This window comes from Rhipicephalus sanguineus, chromosome 8 (genome assembly GCF_013339695.2).
Source record: "Rhipicephalus sanguineus isolate Rsan-2018 chromosome 8, BIME_Rsan_1.4, whole genome shotgun sequence".
Lineage (NCBI taxonomy): Eukaryota > Metazoa > Arthropoda > Arachnida > Ixodida > Ixodidae > Rhipicephalus > Rhipicephalus sanguineus.
Genome location: NC_051183.1, coordinates 5,734,191 through 5,746,532, shown reverse-complemented (window position 1 = coordinate 5,746,532; position 12,342 = coordinate 5,734,191). Strand labels below are relative to the sequence as shown.

At 48.5% G+C, this 12,342-nt stretch overlaps 1 protein-coding gene across 1 annotated transcript in view; it reads left to right on the top strand.

Moving 5' to 3' along the window:
• Nucleotides 1-446: 446 nt before the first annotated feature.
• The window catches only part of LOC119401255 (aldehyde dehydrogenase 1A1), a 90,586-nt gene continuing 78,690 nt past the window's right edge, over nt 447-12,342 (top strand). Inside the window, exon 1 of the mRNA XM_037667939.2 lies at nt 447-530. Within this exon, the coding sequence (XP_037523867.1) occupies nt 492-530 (39 nt within the window). The 5' untranslated portion in view covers nt 447-491. The remainder of the gene's footprint in view (nt 531-12,342) is intronic.

Below are 12,342 nucleotides of genomic sequence, written 5' to 3'. Positions count from 1 at the left end.
AACAGCGCCGTGTTGCCTGATGTGGGTGGCAGTCCTTCCTACCTTCAAACAAATTTAAGGCGATGCGCGGCTCTTTTCGTAACACACACACGCGCCGATTGTAGTGTGTTCCTATTACATCCGCAAGCATAGGCGTGCGCACAGGGGAAACATCCTAGGGAAACGCCAAAGATGCCCCATACCTTATCTCAATCTGACATGCCCCGTCACGACAATGGCGGCCGGGGTGCAACTACTGATGGTACAACTCAGCAGTTGTTCAATTCCCACCTCCGGAAAGCCGGTGACCAGAGGCAGGCATCCACTGAGAAGCTCTTTCGACCAACGAGGTTTGCGGTGAAACTTGGCTCAACCCTGCAAGGGGGAATTTCCTCGTTGTCCTGCTTCCCTCGGCGGCCACTTACGTCGCTCCGACGGCGGCGCTTATCATCCCCTCCAGCGCGTGCAAACCAGTTCTCGCGCAGAGCTGCAAGCGACCAGACGGCTTCGCCATGGGACCCATCAGGAATCCCGTCATCAAGTTCACTCAGGTGGGAGGATTGCTCCATTATAACGTCACCACTCTTTCAATTTTTTCATGTACTCAGGTTATCAAACGAGATGTCCTGCTCTAACAATAGCTCCCAAGCTTGAACGCACGGAATAACTTTTAAATGTTCTTTTTTTTTTCCTAGGGCAACAACAGACTAGAATAATCTTAATACCGGTATCGTTACTCCAAAGTCCTTAGAACTGTTGAAACAGTTCTAAGTATCAAGCAGTTCCAAGGTTATGAATTTGTGTGTTTGTATATTTTTGTGTTTTCTACCCATGTGTGCAAAAAGCCCGCAATTGTTACACATTTGTACGTGCTCACATGCTCGCATGTTTCTATATCTACTCACCGTGCTATCATCTCGTGCCAGATCTATAAAATAAAAAAGTTGTAGTGAAGAGGACGCCGCCACGGATGCGCTTTGTTCCTCGTTCAAGAGCCCCTCCAGCCGATTAGCTCGCTGGGCTTTGAGGGTTTCGGCATGCGCGTTGTCTGGCGCGCTATCACGCTCGCCTGTGTCAACCACAAGCGCTGCCTGCCTTGCTGCCGTGAAGTTTCGTTCTCTGCAGGTGGGGGACACGCCGCGATACTGCGAGTTTACGCTATACAGGTGAAAAGTGTCTATGCTCTTGAACACAGCGGCATTCCTGGGCATCTAAATAATTTAAAAAAAAAACGAATCGTGTTTCTCGTACACTCATATAATGCCGTACGGATTTTGGTATGTGTTAAGGTGATGAAATGCTCTCAAGAGTACGGGGACCGTATCATGGAAGTCATGTCGTACATGATATGCGTGAGATAACTTTCGCAGTATGACCTGATATTCATCATGCACTCATGTCATACCATTCCAATTTTGGTATATGTCATATGTCAAAATAATGAAACGCCCGCGAATAGATAGATAGATAGATAGATAGATAGATAGATAGATAGATAGATAGATAGATAGATAGATAGATAGATAGATAGATAGATAGATAGATAGATAGATAGATAGATAGATAGATAGATAGATAGATAGATAGATAGATAGATAGATAGATAGATAGATAGATACGCTTAATGTGGCTTCAGTTCACCAAGAAATGTTTCTCATTTAAAAGGCAACCTTCGTCGCATGGCTGCCCCACGTGTTCAGTGTGGAGAAGCTGAAACCACCCCTACAATATAGGGCGGCAAACTGCCGCCCTATATTGTAGGAAGCAGGAGGGCAACAATCAGTTAGCATAAGCAAAACAAACTTTAGCAAATTATTCCAAGCAGTTAATATCGGCAAGTGAACAAAAAACATCACAGAGATACAGTTCTGCAGCGTAAGCTGGAGAGCCGACTTTTTAAAATCCGCTTGTAGGGCGCTCGCTGCAAGTACCAAACACGAAGCTTCGGTTTGATGTGTTCAGATAGATGCGCCGGATACCACCGGTGCATAAATGGACTGCAGGGCTGCGCGAGACAAACTTCTCTGTCGGCCGGTGCAGCATAAGCGCTGTCACCAAACGATCGCGAAGGAAAAACAGCGAGTCGCCCGCTTTGTTCTTGGGGCGCCTCACGCACGCCTCTGTGCCGGCAGCCACTCACGGAACGGAAGACCTTGGTGCATCTAAATAAGCAGTTTGGACAGGAAGCTTCTGCGGTCCTGAACGCACGTTACCCACTACGCAATATGTGCACGCCGCCGCACACTTTGTTGATGCTGTGGCTGATCATTATGATGAATTATTACTGAGCCCTCTGTAGTCGGTGAGCAGCTTTAAATGGAATGAAGCCTCAATCAAGCGATCGCGGGGCCGCAGCACGTGAACATTTAACGGCGCACAAGCACCTGTCGTTGCGTGGACGCTATCTAACCGATTAGTCGTTCGAAATGTAGAGTCTTGAACGCCTACGGCGACTTGTGATTGGTCGTAGGCATTTTTAGAGCGCACGTTCCTGGGTTGAGTGTCGTTGGCCGTAGCCGAGTGAACGAGCATACCGAAAGATCTCATATAAAACTTTCAGCGCAAATAGCCGACGCAGTACGAAGGAGGGAAACACGCACCACAAGCGCCGCTTGTGGTGTGTGTTTCCTTGCGACGTCTATTTGCGCTCAAATTTTTATACGCGAATGTGATACCAGGTAGCTTGCTATCCGGAATGTGCCTTGAGTTGCGCGACACGCGACGCTGTTCTTCTTCTGGTGCACAACCTTCGCCGCTGATACAGAAAAAGAAGAAACCTACAAAATAATAAAAATAACGAATAAAAAGAGAGAAAAATAAAGCTTTGACTGCTGTTCGCGCCGCCAAAGCAGGAAATAAAATAATACTAATAGTAACAAAAAGAGAAAAGAATCTAAGAAAAAATCATGCAAGTTTAAAAATAAATGTCACAGAAATAAAACCGAAAATAAAGAGTACTCTGTAACTGCACGTACGTAGATACATGCTTCTCTCAAGTCCTTTACCTCAATATATCGCGCATACGGCTGCGCTCGCATTTCTCATCAGGAAGTATCGTAATCATCGGTAATTTGTAACGGCGGAGCAGTTTATGCCGAGTCTGTGAACAAAAACTGCCGTCATCGTTCTCTTCTTCCTCTTCGCTCACAGATTCTGACAACTCTGACGGCTGAGAGGAGAACGAGTACAGGCAGAGAGAAAGAGAAAAATTCCTGGAAAAAACGTATCTTTTTTTTTTATAGAGGGTAGTGCACTCCTTTCAGGAGACAATGATTCGCTTATTAAAGAGCTCAAGGAACGCTATTTTAGCACTAACGCGGGTTTCCCAACGACAGATACCTATACCAAGGAAAACAACGACACACTCGATAGAGATATTTCGGAATCCGAGGTTAGCGCAGTCCTAAACCAAATAAAAACCACGGCGGCAGCCGGTGAAAATAGAATCACTAATAAAATGCTGCGCAATTTAGACGACAATTGTATAAAGCAGGTTACCGAGCTCTTCAACAACCACTGGAAAGAGGAAACAATACCGATCAGTTGGAAGCACGCTAAAGTAATTTTCATACCCAAGCCAGGCAAAACGCCAGATCTGGAAAAGCTCGGTCCTATTTCTCTAACTTGATGTCTCGGTAAAGTTATGGAACACGTTATCCTAACAGAGTCAATAATACGTAGAAAGAGAGAGGCTCTTTCGGGATACTATGGCCGGCTTTAGGCCAAATCCATCCGCACAGGATATCTTGTGGCAAATTCAAAACGACATTCTCCATCCAGAAAAATGGCAGGAAGTGGAAGATGGAAGCTTGCGATGAAAAAATCCGTAAACAGGGGGTGGGTGCTCCAGACGACGTTTCGACAAGTGGACTTGTCTTCTTCAAGCCTTGAAGAAGACAAGTCCACTTGTCGAAACGTCGGCTGGAGCAGCCACCCCCTGTTTACGGATTTTTTCATTCTCCATCCAGGTCCCATTAGAGCCATACGCACTATTCTTGGACTGGTCGTTAGTAAAGCCTTTGAAAACGTGTTACACGAATCGATCGTAGCCATTTTAGCCGAAATGAATGTAGGGCAGCGAATGTATGCCTACATTGCGGAAATTTCCTTAAAAGTAGGGTGTTGTGACTTCCTTTTCTTCGTCATTGGTCTACAGATGACCAAACATCATCATTATGGATGCTCCACACGAGCTGACGCGTGCTCACGTGGCAGCGCTGGCTCGCCCTCTTCTTTTTTTTTTCTAGTTCCATTAAAGCGGTTCATCTCGCAAGACGTGTTTTTTGGCTCGATGTTAACCGCGTCGCAGTTAAAAGGCTTAGAGGTCCAACACATGGTGCCGAAAACCCGGGACCTTTAGACACCGCTGACATCATCGACGCACGGAGCCGCGACAGCTAAGAAGACGCGGCGCCTGCGACCTCGGCGAGATTCCCCGACTGCGTGCGACAGAATGGAACGACAGCTTAGACGACGCAACAGCCTGCGGTCTCAACTCGATGTCCTGTTGGCCGAGGCGGAAGGCAACTTGCGAGAGAATCGAGAGGTCACGAAAGCTACTGTAAGTGTACTCCTCGATCGAATCAGCTCCTTTTACGGACAGATAGAGAAAGTTGATGAGGCGATTTTTGAAGAGACGCCAGACGACCTGTTAGACAGCGAGACGTTAGACGCTGGAAAATACCGTGACAAGGTTGTTACCCTGACAGCGAACCTACGCGTCAAACTGAATGAATGTCTGTCGCCTTCAACCCCAGGCCCTACTAACGTTATTCGCCCGTTACCTTCCGGCAAGAGCAAGCTTCCGCAGCTAGAACTCCTAAAATTTGACGGGAACCGCAGACAGTGGCCGCGATTTTGGACCCAGTTTACATCAGCAGTTCACGACAACAGCGAGCTGAGCACAGCTGACAAGTTCAACTACTTGAGCAGTCTGGTGACCGGAGCAGCCGCCTCAGCTATATCGGGATTGCAAGCTACGGAAGAGTGCTATGCAGACGCCATTGAAATTTTAAAGAAGCGTTTTGGAGATGAACAGATCATCGTTCAAGATCATCTACAAGGTTTACTGGACCTCAAACCGGTGTCATCATCAGCAGACGTCCATCAGCTGAGGAAACTGTACGACAAAGTACAGGTTCATATTCGAAGCCTCAAGGCGCTTGGCACGAACTCGACAACTTATTGCACCATGCTGCGAGAAATCCTGTTAAGAGTTCTCCCGACTGACATGGTACTTCGGTTTCACGAGGCGCGCAAGGCATCATCAGCTGCAGCTTCTTCGAATACAGAAGATAACGAGCTTCAAATGCTTTTGGAATTCTTCGACCTTCAACTGACTTGTCGGGAAGCTGTGGCCGAACAAGAGATACACAGAAGTCGTCGCACACCAGAGAAAGGAGGATTAAAGCCCAGCCATCCACGAGACGTTTCCACGACAGCTGCTCTACAAAGCTCAGCTAGTAGTCCGCAGAAGTGCCTGTTTTGCCGTTCCGAAAAGCATTCTGCTGAAGTTTGTGATAAAAAGGAGATCAGCCTCTCACTCAAAAAGGAGATGCTTACCAAAGCCGGAAGATGCTTCCGTTGTCTAAAGCAGGGCCATTTGGCGAAAGATTGCAGAAGCCGGCTGAAATGTGGAAAGTGTGCGAGAAAGCACGCAACATCCGTTTGCGCATCGGAAGAGATCAGAAGCGACAAGGAGAAGGTGCTATCTGCATCGGTCAATCTAATCTCTAAGCAGCCAAGCTCAGTCGTAATGCTGCAGTATCTGACGGCCACCATATCAGGAAACAAAACATCTGGTCGCTACCGAGTCCTTTTCGATGGCGGAAGTCAGCGGAGCTTCATTACAACGAAAGCTTCCCAAAGACTTGGCTGCGAAGTAATAGAAGAGGAGACGTTGACCGTAGGCGTGTTCGGTGGTGAAAACGCGCGGAAAACCATGCAGAGGGTGCGAGTATCGATTCTCCTTGCGAAAGAGGAAATTCCGATTTCAATCGATGCGCTGGTGGTGGACACAATATGCAGTGAATGCATTCCGGTACCAGAAGAAAACGTTTTGAGAGAAATGAACAAGATGCAATTGGATACGCAAGCTCTCTCTCTGCAAGGAGTTGAAGACAAACAGATTGCGGTCCTAATTGGTTCAGACTATTATTGGGATCTAGTAACTGGTACCGTGAAGCCTGTGCACGAAAAGCTGAAAGCTGTCGAGACAAGACTGGGCTGGACTGTTCAAGGGCCGTTGTCTGCTACAACCAAAGTAATACAGAGTACCAGTGTCGTAGTCCTTCGAGCCACGGTGACAGAGCAAGACATCTCGAAACTTCTGACTCGGTTTTGAGATCTTGAAAGTATCGGGATCAAGGCCGAACACGAAGAAACGAAGGTCGCCGATTCAGTGCTGGAAAAATTCGAGAACAACATCAAGAAGGAAGACAATCGGTACGAAGTCGCGCTACCGTGGAAGGAAAGGGTCGACCTGGCAGAGAACTATGCAGTTGCAACCAAACGTCTGCATAGTTTGATGAAAAAACTTGACAAGGACAGCGAGCTCTTGAAAAGATACGATGAGACTATTAGACTGTACCTCGATGAAGGATCTGCTGAAAGAGTACCGGAAACAGAAGAGCATCCACTTGGACCCCTGTATTATATGCCACATCGAGCTGTAATACGAGAGGACCGATCTACTACGAAGGTACGCATCGTATTCGACGCATCCTCTCACGAATCTGGTTCAAAGTCCTTGAATGATTACCTGGAAGCTGGCCCAAATCTAAATCCTGACGTAGTGACCCTACTGCTTCGTTTCCGACGCTACAAGGTAGCGATGAATGCCGATGTCGAGAAGGCGTTCCTACAGATTGGCCTGAGAGAACCAGACAGAGATGCGCTCCGCTTTTTGTGGTTCAAAACTTCCCCAAAAATGAACAGCCCAATGCCGGAAATAGAAGTTTGGAGAATGACTAGAGTGCCCTTCGGAGCTACTTCAAGTCCTTTCTTACTGACTGCTACTTTGAAGCACCGTTTCAGGTCCGTAGAAACCCTCTATCCTGTGACAGCTCGACGATTGCAAAGCTCCATATATATGGACGATCTTCTGATTGGAGCCGACACAGCTGAAGAAGCTATCCAGATGCACAAAGAAATAATTGAGATCTTCAGGCAAGCTTCCATGAACATTCGGAAGTGGGCCAGCAACGATCCTCTAGTATCTGCCGCCTTCGAACAAGGAATCACTTCACAGGAAAAATCTCTTTGCTCACCTTCTGGACCTCTGAAAGTACTTGGACTTCATTGGAACAAGAAGACGGATACCTTTTCGTTCAAGCCCCAGGATATCCTCCAGTTCATACAGGAGCATCGGATTACAAAACGCTTTGTGCTTCAGGCTGTTGCAAGGATCTACGACCCTTTGGGGTTTCTTTCACCTTTCTTAGTACGGGCGAAAATCTTCTTACAAGATCTATGGAAGGAAAACCTCGACTGGGATGAAACATTGCCACCCAAATTGTCTGCTGTCTGGCTGAAATGGAGCAAGGAGGTAACCATGCTTAGTGACCTCAGTATTCCAAGGTTCATAGCAGCCGGCGGAGAAGGCCCGTACCAAAAGGCAGCACTCTACATCTTTTCTGATGCAAGCGAGTCGGCATACGGGGCTGCAGCCTACCTTTGTACGGCCGACTACAGTGGCACCGTCCGGACTATGCTACTGATGGCTAAGACCAGAGTTGCGCCGTTAAAGACGGTCACTCTAGCGAGGCTGGAATTGATGGCAGCATTGCTTGCAGCCCGAATGTACGCCTACATCGTGAAGAATTGCGACCTTGGAATTGGTGAAGCAACATTTTGGTCCGATTCCCAGATTACACTTTGCTGGATTAACAAGGATCCCGTTACCTGGAAGGAGTTTGTGCGGAACCGGACGCAAGAAATCAGAACATTGACTGAGTATACCAGATGGCGATATTGTCCTGGAAAAGAAAACCCCGCCGATTTGCTCACTCGAGGCTTGTCTGCACTCAAACTGAGTCAGTCGCAGTTGTGGTGGTTTGGACCTAGATGGCTTGCAATGTCTGATACGTGCTGGCCCGTGTACGGGGGAAGGATTGACATCGAAAACGGAAAGCTCGAGGCAGCTGAGACAGAACTAAAGGTCAGTACCCATGCTGTTAATACGAGACCATTGCTGCCATCGCTGATTGAAATTGAACGATTCAGCAGCCTCACCAAACTTTTAAGAGTAACGGCATGGGTCTTCCGTTTTGCCAAAAGGTTGAAGAAGGAAAACGATAGGTCTGGGGAGCTGTCTGCTGAGGAAATTCAGCAAGCGGAGTGCTATTTGCTTCGAGAGGAACAGAGATCTCACTTTGGTAAAGAAGCAGACTGTGTCGCGAGCAAGAAACCGCTCCCTTTACAAAGTCCACTTGGGCATTTTAGACTGTTCATAGACGAAAACGGGCTTCTTCGGATACAAGGAAAAGCTCCCAGGGCTGACGACTCGTACAGTTCTCGCCATCCCATCCTCCTACCAAAAGACTCACACCTCAGTATGCTGATAATCAATCATGCTCACGCAAAGGTCTTCCACGGGGGAGTTCGAGACACTCTGACTCAAGTTCGAGAACGATTTTGGATTCTTCAAGCACGACAGTCTGTGAAGAAAACGATAAGACGGTGTGTCATCTGCCAACGCCTACAGAGTAAACCTGTTGAGCAATCTTCACCTTGTATGCCTCGGGATCGTGCTACTCAAGCCCCTCCGTTCCTCGTGAGTGGAGTTGACTTTGCGGGGCCACTATACATCAAAGGGCATCCCCACGAGCGCTCCTACATCGCTCTTTTCACGCGCGCGGGAACAAGAGCTGTTCACTTGGAACTGGTTGAAGACTTGACCACAGTGAATTTTCTTTGCGCCCTGCGGAGATTCGTATCACGGCGGGGTCTCTGTCACATTATCTACAGCGACAACGCACAAACATTCGTCAAAGCGTCCAAGGACCTACAGAAGCTTTGGCGAACGATAAGACACCCCGACGTACTCGCCTTCTTTTCCTCCTCGAAGATCCAATGGAAATTCATTTGCCCGAGCGCTCCTTGGTGGGGCGGGTTCTACGAGAGACTCGTTCGTTCTGTAAAAACCTGCTTGAAGAAGATGCTTGGGCGAAGGCTTGTCAGTCGGACAGAGTTAGTTACTCTACTAACAGAAGTGGAGGCCGTGGTGAATTCTCGACCTTTGACTTGCGTGTTCAACGACGTGGATGAACCGTACCCCCTATCTGCAGCAGATTTTCTCGTTGGAAGGAGACTGACAGCGCTACCACATTACGAACTGAAAATCAACACCGAGTCTACCAACGATGCACTAAAGAAACTTTGGAGCAAGCGAGAAGATGATTTGCAAGCATTTTGGTCTCGTTGGTATAAAGAGTACCTTAATGAACTCAGGAACTTTACATCCAACCAAGCCAAAAGAAATGACTCTTTGAAGAAAGGCAACGTAGTTCTACTCGGGGATAAACAGCTTCCAAGGCAACTGTGGAGTTTGGCCCGCATAGAGGAACTGATCAGCGGACGGGACAGCATTGTCAGGACCTGCTCTTTATGCTTGCCCGACGGCTCTGTTGTGAAGCGGCCCGTACAGCTACTTTACCCGTTGGAAGCCAACTAACGTCATCTGTCGGTGCGGGAGACTGTTGTGACTTCCTTTTCTTCGTCATTGGTCTACAGATGACCAAACATCATCATTATGGATGCTCCTCACGAGCTGACGCGTGCTCACGTGGCAGCGCTGGCTCGCCCTCTTCTTTTTTTTTTCTAGTTCCATTAAAGCGGTTCATCTCGCAAGACGTGTTTTTTGGCTCGATGTTAACCGCGTCGCAGTTAAAAGGCTTAGAGGTCCAACATAGGGAACCTAGGGGCATGTTCCCCTCAGGGACACCAGGTGCATTCCTTTCATTGTCACCACGCGTACTCTCCCTTCCATCCTAGAGAAAATGCTCCATGTACACGGATGATACCACCATTCGGACTAACAGTGGCTCGGATGGGGAACTCGCAGATGAGCTCCAAAAGCAGCTGACACGGTGCAGAGCATCGTCCGGCGTAACGGTCTTGCGTGTTCTCCTAAGAAATCTGAATTACTAACTGAACAAGCGGTGAAAGGCGGACTAGTTGGTGCATGACTTTAAAGAAGGAATAAGCAGTGCAGATACGGGACCAAGCTAAAGAAACACACGAGGACGGGCGCCCGTCCGCGTGTGTTTCTTTCGCTTCGTCCCGTATCTGCGCTGTTTATTCCTTCTGAATTACTAACAATTAGAAACAAATCTGCCAAAACTGGGATGGCGGGAGATGCGGTTACCCCCATACAGGTGATTATGGCGGACGGACCAGTCCCGCCAGTATTAACGATAAGAGTCCTAGGAATGCTGGTGCAGCACAATATTCACAATTCTGAGGCGATAGCGAGGCTGCAAGCCACGGCCCGCCAGATCTGCGGCCTGCTTAGACGCGTAGCCACGCGACATCAGGGAATCAAGGAGGGAGGTCTATGCCGGCTGACCGAAGTCAGCCGCATTGTATACTCCTTCCCATACACTCCTTCCCCTCTGTATACTCCTTCCCACTGTATACTCCTTCCCACTGTATACTCCTTCGCATTGTATACTCCTTCCCACCTACGCCTTTCGGATATAGCAAAAAGAGATTGCTGATCCCTCCATGGAACGCTTGCATCAACGGCGCTTTGCCGGGGCTAATTGAGGAGGCAACGAAGATTATTTTATTGCGGTAGCAATTATATGGACACTCTCGGCGAATTTTTGCCGTTGCCGTTGCCGTCGCCGTCATATCCCGGATATATATGTATGTATATATAAATAAAAGCCACAAATAAAAGTAATTCAGAAGAAATATTTCCGAAGCGCTCGACCGGGGTTTCGAACCTGGGACCCCTCGCTCCGCAGCTCGCTGCCTCAGACAATTATGACATACCTCATTTTTTTTCTTTAATTCATTCGTTCTCCAGGATACTAACGGCAGAATACAAACGCATGCGGCGTTGAGTGAAACGTGGCGAAATTAAAATTATGTGAGACGCGGGACATGCTGCATCGTTGCCCGCGCTGTGTTTGCGTCGTATTGCTGGCGACCCACGCTAGTTTTCCATTTTGGGGTTGTAGCGCCATGCCACTCGTGGCCAGTCGGCCAGGGAAAAATAAAAGCGTCCCGTAGCTCGTGGTGGCGCGAGCTAGTGGGAACGCTTTGGCTCTCGTAGGCTTATGCCACAGGAGGGAAGAAACGAGACGGCTGAACCAGAATCACAGTATATATGTTACAACGCCACCAGAATCCTGAGGCTAAAATTACAGCGCAAACGCACAAGACACCCACGAAGAAAAGAAACGTACGACACAAGCGCTAACAACTGCTTTATTTTTTTATACGCCAATGCATATATAAGCCCAAGGCAAACTTACCGCACATGCGCACGCAACAATAGCTCTAAACCAAAACGTGTAACAAGGATGATAGTGTATTAGATACGCGAATCCATGAAATCATATTCAGATGGGTGCAGGGACAAAGAAGAAGTAAGAAGGACAAAGAAGTGCGTTTGCGCTGTAATTTTAGCCTCAGGAATATATACCAACTAGAACCAAATGAAGTTTTCTTAGTGATGTTACGACTCGGGTCCGGCGTGTCACGTCAATGGCAGATGGCCCCCGCCGGATTACCTGTTAGCCCATCTTTTGCAGAGAAGAAGGCGTGTTCGTACCAGAGAGAACAGAGGTTCATTTACGTAGAGGCATGATGATTGAATTGTATTGGAACAAACTTTATTTGTGCCTGCAGTTGGGCGCTCGCGCGCACCGACGAGAGCCTACGTCGTCTTCGGGGTTGCCGTTACTCGGCGCGGGTCTCCGCTCACCGTTGCCGGCTCGCTGGGTCCCCGCCTTTCGAGCGCCCCGAGGACCTGCTGGACGGCCCAGAGCTGTTGATCCTGGTCGTAGCTCTTCGCGGCTTCCTCGAGCCGCGACGGGATCGTTCTTGATTTCGCTTGCTTAGGGTGTTTGACGCAGTCCCACAAGATGTGCGTGTGATCCGCCTTCTCCCTTCGGCAGACCTTGCACTTGTCGGTCGGCTATGTCTCGGGGTACATGCGATGCATCAGTCCCGGGCTCGGTAGCGATCCGGTCTGGAACTGTCTCAATAGTACCACCTTCGGTCGACTCAATCGTGGGTGCGGGAGTGGGAAAGTCCTTCGAGCCAGGCGGTAGGCTTTTGTGATGTCGTTATAGTCCGTCATGCGGTCCTTGGCACCGAACCACGTCGGACGGTCTGTCGCCGGGGCGCGGT